A 16,013-nucleotide genomic window follows, 5' to 3' on the forward strand; every position below is an offset into this window, starting at 1 on the left:
TTCAATTCATGTATGTTTGATAAAAAGAGGTGGGGGGCTCAGGGCTAGAAAGATCTCTTACTCCTGCCCCTCCTCACCTGCAGCAGCAGGAGTCAGTCCCTATTACTCTCCAAACTGAGGGTAGGCCTCCCTGAGTGAAGGAACCCGAGGAGTTACGCATGGCACATATGATGGAGTCTATCAATTCAAAGGTGCATGCCTATATGTGCCAGGCACTATTTGAAACAGGTGACACCCTTTCTTTATCCTGGCCATTTTCTGATTTCCCGACATGCCTAGCACCTTCTCCTGTCTTAGAGACTTTACATTAGACATTCTCTTCTACCAGACTGCAGAAAGAAGTGGGACAATGAAGCAGTCTTGTAAAGAAGCAGAGATGAGAACCCAGTAGACTGTTTTTGACTTTCTGGTTCCAGAGCCAATTAGTGCTGGAACAGGGGTCCAAATCTGCCACTCTCACACACTCCAAAATATCCATCTCAGGTAGAAGTTTTTACTGATAAGGAAAGCCAACCTCCTGTTGGAATCAAAGATTTACATGGGGGAAAGAAACAAGAGGCCTGGAAACTTGATTTACGGTTGTGAACAAAAACAGATCAATAGAGAGCATATTCCTAGAGCACTTCACTTTATCAGCTCGGTGAAATACATTTAAGGAATACAAATTCACATAAAACAAATAAATGAAACACATTTGAAAATTTAACAAAAAGATCAATAGATAACATCAGATGATTACTAAGGGTAGCTGGTAACAGAGCAAAAAACGGGCCCCAAAGTGACCTTATAAGACCTGATAAGTCAATCACCTAACACAATGCACAACAGAAAAGTATGAGGCACTCAATACATAGTTGTTGAGTAAATAAACAATTGAAGAGCTAAATGAATTAATGGTATAGAAAAGAATATTGGGTTAGTAATCTGAAGAACTGGGTTCTTATTTCAGCACTATCTCTTATAGTTGTGTGACTTCAGGTGAGACAATTTCTCTTAATCTCCATTTTCCTAAGGTGTAAAATGGTGGGATAATAATGCCTACTCTGGCCACCACACAGGATTGTGTAAGGATAAAACAAAATAAGAAATGAAGATATTTTGAGGTTTCCCTGGCAGTCCAGTGGTTAAGACTCCACGCTTCCACTGCAGGGGGCATGGGTTCGATCCCTGGTTGGGGAACTAAGACCCTGCATGCTGTGCAGCGTGGCCCAAAAAAAAGAAGATGTAAGTACTAAACAAATATAAGGCATAAAAGATAATAAAGGGATTAACGACAAGGTGAAAAGACAATGACGCTAGATGATATCTTGGTTGAAACAATGGGCATCAAGGGGGAAGTCTTTACAGTTTCAGCTCCCTGGAGCACTTTTTAATCAAAGAGGACTCGTTGAGTTACAAGTTCATATACACAAAGGTACAAATAATAAGGTATGATGATTATTACTGCCATTGTTCATCAGACCATTTCTCTACTAAGTGAAGAGCGACAGAGGGTAGGATAATGGGTTGACTAAGCAGGTCATAAAGCGCCTCATACCTAGCAGATCCTTAATAATTATTTTGGCGAACTGAAATACACATCTCAAAGCAGCTTTAGAAGCAAAGCAATAACTAACTGCACCAGGTGTATTAAGCAATACAAAAACAACCAAAGACCCACAGAACCACTTCAGGAATCTGACAAATACCATTTAACCCCTAAAAGGTTAAAAGAGAATGAAAAACCCCTGGAACATACAAATAGTAACACAGTTAAAAATCTAGCTCTGCTAAACAAGTAAAATTGCCTGTTTGTAGACATGATCTTATATGTAGAAAATCTTAAAAGATTCCACAAAAAAACTGTTAGAACTAATCAGTGAATTCAGAAAAGTTGCAGGATACAAAGTCAACACACAAGAATCAGTTGCATTTCTATATACTGACAATTAGCAATCCGAAAAGAAAATTAAGAAACATCAAAACAATTCCATAGCATCAAAGAGAATAAAATATTTAGGAATAAACTTAACCAAGGAGGCAAAAATACTTGTACACTGAAAACTACAAAACAATGCTGAAAGAAATTAAAGACAACACAAATATATGGAAAAACATCAATGTTCATGGATTGGGAGACTTAATATGGTTAAAATGTCAATACTACACAAAGTAATCTACAGATTTGATGCAACCCTTCCAAAATCCCAATGACATTTTTTGCAAAAATAGAAAATTTCATCCTAAAATTCATATGGAATCTCAAGGGACCCCCAAAGAGCCAAAATAACTTGAAAAAGAACAATGTTGGAGGACTCACATTTCTTGATTTCAAAACTTACTATGAAGTTAGAGCATTCAAAACAGTGTGGCTCTAGCAAAAAGACAGACATATGGACCAACGGAATGGAATGAAGAGTCAGAAATAAACCCTCATGTGTACAGTCAAATGGCTTTTGAAAAGGATGCCAAGACCATTCAATGGGGAAAGGACAAGTCTTGTCAACAAATGGTGCTGGGGATACTGGATATCTGCATGCAAAAATATGAGGCTGGAACCTTACTTTACACCATGTTAAAACAAAAAAACAAACAAGCAGCAACAACAAAAAACCCTCCAAAAATGGATCAAATTTCTAAATGTAAGAGTTAAAACTATAAAACTTTTAGAAGAAAACAGAAGGAAAAAGCTTCATGACGTTAGATTTGGCAATGATTTCTTGAACATAACACCAAAAGTACAGGAAACGAAAAAAATACATAAGTTGGACTTTATCATGATGGAAAATGTTTGTACATTAAAAGACACTATCATATACTTAGTATGTGAACATACTTAACACTCCTGAACTGTACGTAAAGATGGTTAAGACGGTAAGTTTTATGTGTTTGTTCACCACAATTTTTTTTAATGTAAATCTGAAAAATAAAAATAGAACACTACCAACAGAGTGAAAAGGCAATCCAAAGAATGGGAGAAAATATTTGCAAGTCATATATCTGATAAGAGATTGATATCTAGAATATATAAGGAACTTTTTGAACCCAGTGTCTGCACTTAAACAGTCTCTGACCACAAAGCCTCTTTTTTTTCTTTTTTCTTTTTCTTAACATCTTTATTGGAGTATAATTGCTTTACAATGGTGTGTTAGTTTCTGCTTTATAACAAAGTGAATCAGCTATACATATACATATATCCCCATAGCTCCTCCCTCTTGCGTCTCCCTCCCATCCTCCCGATCCCATCCCTCTAGGTGGGCACAAAGCACCGAGCTGATCTCCCTGTGCTATGCAGCTACTTCTCACTAGCTATCTGTTTTATGTTTGGTAGTGTATATATGTCCATGCCACTCTCTCACTTCGTCCCAGCTTCCCCTTCCCCTTCCCCGTGTCCTCAAGTCCATTCTCTATGTCTACGTCTTTATTCCTGTCCTGCCCCTAGGTTCTTCAGAAGATTTTTTTTTTTTTAGATTCCATATATATGTGTTAGCATATGGTATTTGTTTTTCTCTTTCTGACTTACTTCACTCTGTATGACAGTCTCTAGGTCCATCTACCTCGCTACAAATAACTCTATTTCATTTCTTTTTATGGCTGAGTAATATTCCATTGTATATATGTGCCACATCTTCTTTATCCATTCATCTGTCAATGGACACTTAGTTGCTTCCATGTCCTGGCTATGGTAAATAGAGCTGCAATGAACATTGTGGTGGTACATGACTCTTTTTGAATTATGGTTTTCTCAGGGTATATGCCCAGCCGTGGGATTGCTGGGTCGTATGGTAGTTCTATTTTTAGTTTTTTAAGGAACCTCCATACTGTTCTCCATAGTGGCTGTGTCAATATACATTCCCGCCAACAGTGCAAGAGGTGCACTGTGTACCTCTTGCACAGTGATGATAAAGCCTCTGTTTTTAAGCAACAGCTACTAGTAGCTGACATGCACTGGGCTTTGCTGTATGCAGGCACCGTGCTCAGAGTTTTATGTGCATCTCCTCATCCTAACAACCTAATGAAGTAGATGCTTGTTGTTCCCATTTTATAAAGGAAACAGATTCAGATTAGTTTAGTAATTAGCCTAAGTTCCACAGTGAGGAGGTGACTCAACTGAGATTAGAACCCGGGCAGTCTGTCTCCACAGCCCAGGTTCTGAAGTACATCCTCTACTGCCTTCAGAAAAACAATTCCTCAGCATCCACCTGATGTAACATTGCATAGCCACTATAAATGAGCATTGTAAGACTATGTGGTGGGCTTCCCTGGTGGCACAGTGGTTAAGAATCCACCTGCCAATGCAGGGGACATGGGTTCGAGCCCTGGTCCAGGAAGATCCCACATGCCGCAGAGCAACTAAGCCCGTGCGCCACAACTACCGAGCCTGCACTCTAGAGCCTGCGCGTGCCACAACTACTGAAGCCCGCACGCCTACAGCCCGTGCTCCGTAACAGAGAAGCCACCGCAATGAGAAGCCTGCACACCTCAACAAAGAGTAGCCCCTGCTTGCCGCAACTAGAGAAAGCCTGTGTGCAGCAATGAAGAACCAACACAGCCAAAAATAATAAATAAATAAATAAATTTATTAAAAATAAAAAGACTGGCAAAAATGGAAAGATACTATGACAAAGTAAAAAAAAGGAAACAAAATTATACATACATTTTAACTACATCTAGGTAAAACATGCATTTGAAAACAGCTAGAAGAAAATATGTGCCACAATAATATAGCTTCTGGTAAAGTAGTAAGATTACAGGTTGCCCTTCTTTTGCTTTATATTTAAATAATGAGGTAATATGGTGGAAGCTTCCCATTTCCCTCTTGCGGAGCACAGGCTCCGGACGCGCAGGCTCAGTGGCCAAGGCTCACGGGCCCAGCCATTCCGCGGCATGTGGGACCGGGGCATGAACCTGTGTCCCCTGCATTGGCAGGAGGATTCTCAACCACTGCGCCACCAGGGAAGCCCCCATTTCCCTCTTTAAATCAAGTCCTCAGACCTCTACGAGGAAGGCTAGCATCAAGAATAAAGATATGTAAAGCCAAACTCTGTGTTCAAAAATAAGCAATATTCAAACTATTATGTATAAAATAAGCTGCAATGATACACCGTACCACAGCGGTCCCCCAACCTTTTTGGCACCAGGGACCGGTTTTGTGGAAGACAATTTTTCCATGGGGGTTGGGGGGATGGTTCAGTTGGTAATGCGAGTGATGGGGAGCGGCAGAGGAAGCTTCCCTCCCTCACTTCCTGCTGTGCGGCCCGAGGGGTGGGTGGGGAGGATGGCTGGGGACCCCTGCTGTACAACACGAGGAAGAGAGCCAATGTTTTATAATAACTGTAAATGGAATACAACCTTAAAAACTGTAAATTACTACACTGAACACCTGTAATTTATATAATATTGTATATCAACTATGCTTCAATTAAAAAAAAAATTTTTTTTTTAAGCAATACTGCTTGCAGGGTTGGGGACAGTTGCCTCTGTGAGGGAGTTAGGCTAAACATGGCAATGCTGAAGGTTTGCAGAAGGCTTCTGGAGGGCAGCGCTTGAAGTAGGGGCCTTTGTTAATTCCTATTTCTTTGGTTCACAGGAGAAGACTACCAAATTAAAATAATATCCCCACTGCTCTAAATCAGTGTCTTCCAAGTGCCATTCATTCATATAATAATGCCACAATTTTTATTCCGTGTGTTTATAAACTGCTATTTTTTTAACTTAAATTTTTTCTTAATATCTGAATTTTTGCTTTAAAAAGTCCTACTTAAAAGGGAAACTTGGGCTTCCCTGGTGGTGCAGTGGTTAAGAATCTGCCTGCCAATGCAGCGTTCGAGCCCTGGTCTGGGAGGATCCCACATGCCATGGAGCAACTAAGCCCGTGAGCCACAACTACTGAGCCTGTGCGTCTGGAGCCTGTGCTCTGCAACGGGAGAGGCCGTGACAGTGAGAGGCCTGCGCACCGTGATGAAGAGTGGCCCTCGCTCACTGCAACTGGAGAAAGCCCTTGCACAGAAACGAAGACCCAAAACAGCCGAAGATAAATTAATTAATTAATTAAATTTTTTTTAAAAAAGGGAAACTTTATAACAGCACTATAAATAGAAAACTTGCAGCCCTTGTCTTAAGCAGAAGATAACTGTAAAAATAAATGCATAAAAAAGACACAACAGGGACTTCACTGGTGGTGCAGCAGTTAACACTCCGTGCTCCCAATGCAGGGGGCCCAGGTTTGATCCCTGGTCGGGGAACTAGATCCCACAATGCATGCCGCAACTAAAAGTTTGCATGCCACAACTAAGGAGCCCGCCTGCTGAAACTAAGACTTGGAGCAACCAAATAAATAAATTAATTTAAAAATAAAAAATAAAAAAGACACAACAATGTTTTAGCTAGATATAATTTACTGCCTGCTAAAGGCAGTACTTAAAGAGGACTAGGGTTAGACAGTTTGTTTCACAGAAGGCAGTCTAGATTTTTTTTAAAAGTACAATGGGAAATCACTGAAGGATTTTAAACAGGAAGAGACATGTTGTGATTGGATATGTTAACAACCCTTTCCTGGGAATTAAAAAGAAATTTTTTAAAAAAAGAAAAAATGAGGGCTTCCCTGGTGGCGTAGTGGTTGGGAGTCCACCTGCCGATGCAGGAGACACGGGTTCGTGCCCCGGTCTGGGAAGATCCCAGGTTTCACCGAGCGGCTAGGCCCGTGAGCCATGGCCGCTGAGCCTGTGCGTCCCGGAGCCTGTGCTCCGCAACGGGAGAGGCCACAACAGTGAGAGGCCTGCATACCGCAAAAATACACACACACACACACACACACTCACAAAAAAAAAAAAGAAAAAGAAAAAAATGAGAAAAGACAGAAGAATTGAACAACAACATCATCCACTTTTACCTAATTTACAATAATAAAACACTATGCTCTATTGGAAACCTTGGGCACTGTTGGTAGGAATGTGAAATGGTGCAGCTGCTGTGAAAAACAGTATGGTGGTTCCACAAAAAAAATTAAAATAGAATTACCATATGGGACTTCCCTGTGGCACAGTGGTTAAAGAATCTGCCTGCCAATGCAGGGGACACGGGTTTGAGCCCTGGTCTGGGAAGATCCCACATGCCACGGAGCAACTAAGCCCATGTGCCACAACTACTGAGCCTGCAGTCTACAGCCTGCAAGCCACAACTACTGAGCCCGCGAGCCTAGAGCCCACGCTCTGCAACAAGAGAAGCCACTGCCGTGAGAAGCCCGCACACTACAACGAAGAGTAGCCCCCATTTGCCGCAACTAGAGAAAGCCCATGCACAGCAATGATGACCCAACGCAGCCAAAAAATAAATAAATAAAATAAATGAATAAATTTAAAAAAAAAAAAAAGAATTACCATATGATCCAGCAGCTCCACTTCTGGGTATATACCCCCCAAAATTGAAAGCAAGATCTCAAAGAAATATTTGTACAACTATGTTCACAGCAGCATTATTCACAAAAGCCAAAAGGTGGAAACAATCCCGGTATCAACAACAAATGAATGAATAAGCAAAATATGGTATACGCATACAATGGAATATTTTCAGTCTTAAAAAGGAAGGAAATTCTGACACATGCTATAACATGGATGAACCTTGAGGACATTATGCTAACTCAAGTAAGCCAGTCACAAAAAACCAAATACTATATAATTCCACTTTATAAGATACCCAGAGTAGTCTAACTCATACAGACAGAAAGTAGAATGGTGGTTATCAGGTGCTGGGAGGAAAGGAGAATGAGGAGTTATCGTTTAATGGGTATAGAGTTTCAGTTTTACAAAATGAAAAGGGTACTAGAGGGACTTCCCTGGTGACACAGTAGTTAAGAATCCGCCTGCCAGGGCTTCCCTGGTGGCACAGTGGTTGAGAATCTGCCTGCCAATGCAGGGGACACAGGTTCAAGCCCTGGTCTGGGAAGATCCCACATGCTGCGGAGCAACTAGGTCTGTGAGCCACAACTACTGAGCCTGCGCATCTGGAGCTTGTGCTCCGCAACAAGAGAGGCCACGACAGTGAGAGGCCCGCGTACCGCGATGAAGAGTGGCCCCCGCTCGCTGCAACTAGAGAAAGCTCTTGCACAGAAACGAAGACTCAAGATAGCCAAAAATAAATAAATAAATAAAATTTAAAAGAAAAAAAAATTGGATCATATATTCACCTTTCTCTTTTTTTTTTTTTTTTTTTTTTTGCGTTACTCGGGCCTCTCACTGCTGTGGCCTCTCCCGTTGCAGAGCACAGGCTCCGGCCGTGCAGGTTCAGCGGCCATAGCTCACGGGCCCAGCCGCTCCGCGGCACGTGGGATCTTCCCGGACCGGGGCACGAACCCGCGTCCCCTGCATCGGCAGGCGGACTCTCAACCACTGCGCCACCAGGGAAGCCCTCACCTTTCTCTTAAAAAAAAAGAATCCGCCTGCCAATGCAGGAGACAGTTCGATCCCTGGTCTGGGAAGATCCCACATGTTGCGGAGCAACTAAGCCCGTGCACCACAACTACTGAGCCTGTGCTCTACAGCCCATGTGCCACAACTACTGAAGCCCACAGCCTAGAGCTCGTGCTTCCCAACAGGAGAAGCCACCGCAATGAGAAGCCTGTGCACCACAACGAAAACCTAACACAGCCAAAAAAAAAAAAAAAAAAAAAGGAAAAGAGTATTAGAGATGGATGGTGGTGATGACTGCACAATAATATGAATTTACTTAATGCCAAGAACTGTACACTTAAAAATGGTTAAGATGCGGGAATTCCCTGGTGGTCCAGTGGTTAGGACTTTGCACTCTCACTGCCAAGGGGGTGAGTTCAATCCCTGGTTGGTGAACTAAAATCCACAAGCTGTGCAGCATGGCCTCCCGCCAAAAAAAAAAAAAGATTAAGACAGTAAAATTTATGTTACATATCTTTTACTACAATTAGAACAACAACAACACTATACCCAAAGGCTGCAGATTTTGGTTTCAGCAACTGGTGACCCATTCATTGAGATAGGGAGGAATATGAAGGGAGCAGCCTTGGGTAGGAGGAACACTGAAGAGTTTCGGAGTGTGCTAAGCTTGATGTCAACTCGACAATCAGATGGAGACGTCAAATAGGCAGCTGAATATCTAAATTTGAAGTTCCAGAGAAAAAGTTAGAGATAGAATTACAGACTTGGATTTAAAAAAGGATACATATACTTAATTGGGGGATTATTAGCATATAAATGGTATTCAAAACCACTGGACAGGATGTGATCACTTAGGGAGAAGGTAGGTAGAGAAGAGAAGGGAGTAATAAAAACAGCCACAGCCTTGAGCAGTCCACATTCAGAATGAAAGCAGAGGGCAAAAAATCATATTAATGAAGAGAATTGAGCAGTGAGATAAAGAAGGTGCTTTTTCAAAAAACTCAGATGCCCAGACCCAGGCCCTGTGAACTTGGTACTCAAGAGGCAGAAGGCAAATATGTAGTTTTTAAATCTCCCTAGGCTAGTTCAATAGTCTGAATATAAGTGAGAGAGGGAAGCAGGTGAAATGCACAATAGTAGTGGGAGTGGGAGGAAGGAACAGAATTGGGATATTATAAGGTACCATGGACAGGACATGGTGACTGACTAGGCGTGGGATAGTAAGGAGAAGAAAATTAATTACATATTGTTTCTTTCTTGGGAGACTGGGAGGTTACTGCTGTCATTAAAACTAGTAATACAAGGTAGAAGGATAGAAACAAGGGTTTTGGTTGTTCAAGGAACACAACGATCCTACTTTGTCAGTTAAGGAACTGAAGTTAGAGAGCCCAAAGTTATATAGCTGGTAAGTAGCACAGAAGGGCCTCAACCTACGTCTGATTGACTCCAAGCCAAAGTCTGAAGTACCAGTGGGATATTACTTAGTGACGTGAAAGTGGTCAGGGCAGCTGAAGTCTTAGGAGGGATGTGATCACCCAGGGAAAGAATATACAGATCGATATATTATTATGCATATACTTGGGATAATTCTTAATAATGGTACAATGGACCTTCCTCCTTATCTAAAAAATGAAGATAATACTGAATTTGTAGATAATGCCCACTGAGGGCAAGGACCTTATCACAGTTTTTATATTCTTAGGTTTGCAATGCCTGGAATAAAATGACCACTCAATAAAAGTTTGCCAGGGGCTTCCCTGGTGGCGCAGTGGTTGAGAGTCCGCCTGCCGATGCAGGGGACGCAGGTTCGTGCCCCGCTCTGGGAGGATCCCACACGCTGCGGAGCGGCTGGGCCCGTGAGCTGTGGCGGCTGAGCCTGTGCGTCCAGAGCCTGTGCTCCGCAACGGGAGAGGCCACAACGGTGAGGCCCGCGTACCGCAAAAAAAAAAAAGTTTGCAAAAGCTTTGAAAAAACAAAACAAGACCAAAAAAACCCCAAAAGTGAATAGCCAGCCACAATTAGAAAACTGCTACACTAGGGACTTCCCCAGCAGTCCAGGGGTTAAGACTGCCTTCCAATGTAGGGTGAACAGGTTCGATCCCTGGTCAGGGAACTAACGTCCCACATGCTATGGTGTATGGCCAAAAAAAAAAGAAAAACACTATACTACATGAGAACAACTATTTCTGACCAAACTATAGCATAGTTTTTTTCATTTCCCCTCTATGTTGTACGCTACAAATGCACTGTTTTTTTCCTGCACCACAATAACATCTGTTTTATGAATTGTTTTGCTAGAAGTAGTAGATGGAAGATACAACTAGTGAGACAGGCACTCTTATCCTCTGCTGGGTGTAAAATAAGTACTTTCTGGAAAGACAATTTGATAAGATGTATCAAGAGTCTTAAAGCCCTAACTCAGTAATCTTACTTAGGAATTTATCCAAAGAAAGCAATAAGAGATATGGCCAAAGATTAAGTTTGGAAGTAATCAAAAATATCCCACAACAGAAAAATTATTAAATAAACTATCATACAGCCATAGGGTAGAATATCATATGGTGCTCTTAAATTAAGTTTTTGAAGAACACTTAAGGATACTAGAAAATGCTTTTGATAAATATAATCATCAATAATTATATTTATATAATAATAATAATTAATAATATATAATCAATGTAATATGTTAATATATATTAATATAATTAATAATTATATTATTATACATTTTATTTATTTTATTCTTTTGGCTGCGTTGGGTCTTTGTTGCTGCACGTAGGTTTTCTCCAGTTGCAGCGAGCGGGGGCTACTCTTCGTTGCGGTGTGCGGGCTTCTCATTGCAGTGGCTTCTCTTGTTGCAGAACACAGGCTCTAGGTGCAGAGGCTTCAGTAGTTGCGGCACGTGGGCTCAGTAGTTGTGGCGCATGGGCTTAGTTGCTCCGCGGCATGTGGGATCTTCCCAGGCCAAGGCTTGAACCCATGTCCCCTGAATTGGCAGGCAGATTCTTAACCACTGAGCTACCAGGGAAGCCCCGCTTTTGATAAATATAATGAAAAAAGTAGGATATAAACTATACCTAGTATGACCATGATTGTGTGTTTATATGTAAACACATACATATATGAAAATTATATATACACTTCCCTAGAAAATTATATATATACTTATATTATATGTATGTATATATTTACCTAGGAAAAATATTAGAATATACCAAAACTACTATAAGAGTCTCACTGGGTGGAAAGATTACAAGAGATCCTAATGTTCTTTATGTTTTTCAGTATTTCTAAAATTTCTGCAGAAAGTATATTTTTATTTTAAAACTCAATATGATAAATAAAATAAAGACAGCACTCACCTTCTTTCTTTTTCTAGAAGAATTTCTCGTGGGGTCAGGCTTTTCAAACTCTGCTGACTTTGCCTCTTCCTTCTCCTCTTCCTCATCAGGTATCAGAGAGTACTTGGTCCCACCTGGTTGCATGAAACAATCCTTTGCAAAGTGGCCTGCAGAAGAGAAGTAGAAAAGGTAGGGAGGGAAGAGGCAGTCTCACACCTTAGCAGGTGGATCTTCCCTAGAAGTTCCTGAAGGGCTGGCTCGTTCAGGAGGTACTAATGAGTTCACTGAGAGCAGCTGTTGCCTTCAGAGCAGATTCTCTGTCACCTCAAGATGGCATTGCTCACTTAACCAGAGCCAGACAAGCATCTGGTCCTAGAGCTGTGAGAAACACTGGCATCGCTTTGGAAATGGCATAGGACGTGAGGATACAGGCTTGTGCTGCCCTCCATTAGCAACTGGGCTCAGGAATTTTTAAAGGTCTATTTGGAACTTATTCCTGACAATGAAAGGCTGCTCCAGAGAGCGGAATACTTAGCAGAGGGAGCCAAGTGGCAGGCCAAGCCCTAAAGGAAGACAGCACTTAGGCAGCAAGCAGGGAGGCAGTACTCAGATTCAAGCTAACACACAGAAAGACAGCAGTCACCGAGGGGCACTCAACATTCACAGACTGTCAGGTCTGTCAAGGGCCTGAGAGATCATCAAATCCAACACTGTATTTGCAGAGAACATGAAGGCCCAGAGTAGAGAAGTACCTCAAGGTCACACAGACAGCAGCAGAGCTAAAACTTACCCCAGGTCTCATACCTCCCTGCCCTGTGCTCTTTCTGCTGCACCAAAACCAACCACCTTTGGCCTGCCTGGGCCAAATTCCATCTCTCATTATTCTTCTCTGCCTCATGTAACACCTGGTGGACACAAGTTGAAGGTAAGAGAACCCCATCCTTCCTGAGCCTACACTGCTATTAAGGGGCCCTTTAACAGATGCTACACAGATGGTTTTGTCTGAGCTTTTCATAGACCCTCTCTCAGGGGCATAAATAATTTGATAAAGTCAACAAAAAGCTATGCATAAACTACTTTGCAACTCAGAGTCCAGAAGCGGGATGGTACCTGGAAGGAGAATATAGCATAGAGTTTTCCAAATATCTATGCTGGAAATGGTCCCACAATACTCATGAGGAAGTATTCTTTCTATTTTATTTTTCCCTTCCTCCCTCTGCATTAATGATAAATCGGGGCTTAAACCCCACGACCTCAACCAGGGCACAAATCTGCTACCACTCATTGTAGAAAAATCAAGAGAGCTGGGTAGGTGAAAGGCTAGGGAGAAGGGGTGACAAATTGAGGTCATTCTGAAAACGAGAAGCTGGCAATACCTCTCATTATAGCTCCAACAAGGGAAGTCAGGCTGAAAGAGCTCTTTAATATTTGAGTAGGACTGGAGGAAACTTGAAGAAACAAAGCTAAAAGCAAGTGATTAGCCTGTTTTGTTTTTTTTTTTTTGGTATGCGGGCCTCACTGTTGTGGCCTCTCCCACTGCGGAGCACAGGCTCCGGACGCGCAAGCTCAGCGGCCATGGCTCACGGGCCCAGCCGCTCCGCGGCACGTGGGATCCTCCCGGACCGGGGGCACGAACCTGTGTCCCCTGCATCGGCAGGCGGACTCTCAACCACTGCGCCACCAGGGAAGCCCTAGCCTGTTTTCTTTATTACTAAAAAGATACTGTATTCAGAACTCTGAAGTTATAGAGAGAAAGGTAATAAGCAAGAAAGAGCTTGACTTGGATCCTTAAGGAATATATTTCCAAGTCACTTAATTTTTGCAGCAGAACAATAATCCTTAGAGATAAAAATTTAGAGTGTTAATCATAATCCAACACTCTTATCCCTGCTGGCATAGTACATGGGGACCTTGCCCAGGCAGGGCATCACCAGTAGAGAGGGGAGTAGTGGTGGTGGTGTAGTATCTGGCAGGGCCAGCATTCAGAAAAGGAAACAGAAAAAGCAACAAGCCATGGATGCTGATGTGAGTCTAGTAGGAACAGCAGATGAGCAGGTGAGGCCAGCATTTGGCTAAAAACCACAGTGAGCTAACTCACACCAGGGGGCCTCCCTCATCCCGTAAAGGGTCCATCCACAAGGAGACAAAAACTGAAACGGCAGAGACTTCACCTTACCTTTACAGCCACACTTCTTGCAGGTAGTGTTCAGGACAGCCTCGAGGGTGATCTTCTGCCCAGTGTAATCCTGGAAGGACCGCCTCCGCCTCTCTTCTTGCCTGTAATGAAATGCTACTGACTGTTGGCCCTTTTAAGAGATGTGGCCAGAGATACTACAAGTTAACACTCTATGTTGTTTTTTTTTGTTTTGTTTTGTCAGGTAGAAGGGAGAAAGGAAAAGCACTGGGCATAAGGAAACAGGCAGTGAAAGAAATGACATGAAATGACAATTTTTTTCATTCAGGACAAGGCTCTGGATTAATAATTATGAATGAGACTAGATTCCATCTCACTGACGCACAGGGGATGAAGATATAATTACTCACCTTGCTAAGCCCCCTGCAATCCTTACAAGGTCACCCCTGGGTTTAAAAGACCTTCAAAAACTTCACAGAAAATCAAGTCCAAGCTCCTTGGTATTCCAGGCCTTTCACAGTCTGTCTCTAACTTACTTTCCCAGCCTCATCTTGTACAATATGCTCAAGGCAAACCAGACTATTTTACCTTCCCCAGATGGTTCACGGCTTTTGCTCAGGCAGCTCCCTCTTTCTGAAATGCTCTGCTTCCCCTCTTTACTCCCACTTCACCACCTAACTACACCCAAACATTTCAAGGCTCAGCTCAGTTACTGCCCCTCCTTCTAACCAGTTATCTTCCCTGAGCCCCTCAGCCAGAATTAATCTCTTTGTTCACATTCCCATAACACTTTTAAAAAATTCTAAACATTTGACCAAAGTATAAAATACATACAGAAAAGTGTTCACAAGTATACAGCTTCACTGATTTTTACAATTTGAAATATCCCAGTAACCAGTACTCAGATAAAGAAGCAGAATACCACCCTTACCTCTGAAGCCCCTCTAGTCACCGTGCTTCCACCAAGGGTAACTACTATTCTAGTTTCTAACAGCATAGATTAGTTTTACCTATTTTTGTAAATTATATCAACAGAATCAGAGAATGGGCCCTTCTGTGTCTGGCTCCTTTCGCTACTTTGTGAGATCCAACCAACTGTTGTGTGTAGTTGTGGATCAACTATTCTCATTGCTGCAAAGTATTTTGCTGTTGATGGGTATCTGAGCAATTTCCATTATGAAAGTGCTTCTGTGAACTTTCTAGCACATGGCTTTTGGTGAACATATATATGTATATGCGTTCCTTTGGGAAATGCCTAGTTCCACGTAGGAGGGGAACTACTGGGTTGTAGGGCATCTGCTTTAGTAGACACTGCCAGACAGTGTGTTTACCAATTACACTGCTACCAGAAGAGCCAAAGTACCCTAGTTGTCATAGCTCTTATTTTTTACCTTTACTATATAACACACAGTACCTTCAGAGTACTCTTAGAAAATGTTTAATTGAAGGGTATCACTCCTGATCATTCTTTCTTTCAAACTCTAACTGTATCCTACACACATGTCAATCCTAGCACATATCACACCACAGAGTTATGTTTCTTCTCTAGATCGTGGGCCTGTTTAAAAAATATCTTACTTGTGTTTGTTTCCCTGGCACCTCAGCCCAAGTCTTGGCAAGCAACAGCATCAATAAATGCTTGTTGGGGCTTCCCTGGTGGCGCAGTGGTTAAGAATCTGCCTGCCAATGCCGGGGACATGGGTTTGAGCCCTGGTCTGGGAAGATCCCACATGCCGCAGAGCAGCTAAGACCAAGCACCACAACTACTGAAGCCCGCGTGCCTAGAGCCTGTGCTCCGCAACAAGAGAAGCCATGACAATGAGAAGCCCACGCACCACAACGAAGAGTAGCCCCCGCTCGCTGCAACTAGAGAAAGCCCACACGCAGCAACAAAGACCCAACGCGGCCAAAAATAAATAAATTATATTTTTAAAAATTAAAAAAAAAAGCTTGTTGAAATTTCTTTGTTCCTCATCCAAAATATTTTTCTTTTCCTAAACGTCTTTAACTTTGACCTCTGACTTCACCTAAGATTTTCCAACCAGGTCTCTGTAGAGTCCAGAAAAAACAGAGAAATATTCTGCCAAAAGAGCCACATTACCCAGAGAAATGCAGGATAACAATATCAAAGCAAACAGAGCTACTCACTTC

General features: G+C 42.2%; 2 protein-coding genes across 5 annotated transcripts in view; both read right to left on the minus strand.

Moving 5' to 3' along the window:
* TINAGL1 (tubulointerstitial nephritis antigen like 1) overlaps positions 1–16,013 on the minus strand; it is a 496,849-nt gene that overhangs the window by 124,081 nt on the left and 356,755 nt on the right. The gene's annotated exons all lie outside the window — the stretch shown is intronic.
* The window catches only part of ZCCHC17 (zinc finger CCHC-type containing 17), a 60,077-nt gene that overhangs the window by 7,859 nt on the left and 36,205 nt on the right, over positions 1–16,013 (minus strand). For 2 of the 3 annotated variants that reach the window (XM_059037492.2, XM_067012736.1), the window contains 2 exons: positions 13,905–14,005; positions 11,750–11,895 (listed from right to left, as the gene is read on the minus strand). In XM_059037492.2, coding sequence (XP_058893475.1) covers positions 11,750–11,895; positions 13,905–14,005 — 247 coding nt within the window. Of the gene's footprint in view, positions 1–8,944; positions 9,106–11,749; positions 11,896–13,904; positions 14,006–16,013 lie in introns of those variants that run through there. The other variant, XM_067012734.1, reaches the window with a different exon arrangement.

This window comes from Kogia breviceps, chromosome 1 (assembly GCF_026419965.1).
Source record: "Kogia breviceps isolate mKogBre1 chromosome 1, mKogBre1 haplotype 1, whole genome shotgun sequence".
Classification (NCBI taxonomy): domain Eukaryota; kingdom Metazoa; phylum Chordata; class Mammalia; order Artiodactyla; family Physeteridae; genus Kogia; species Kogia breviceps.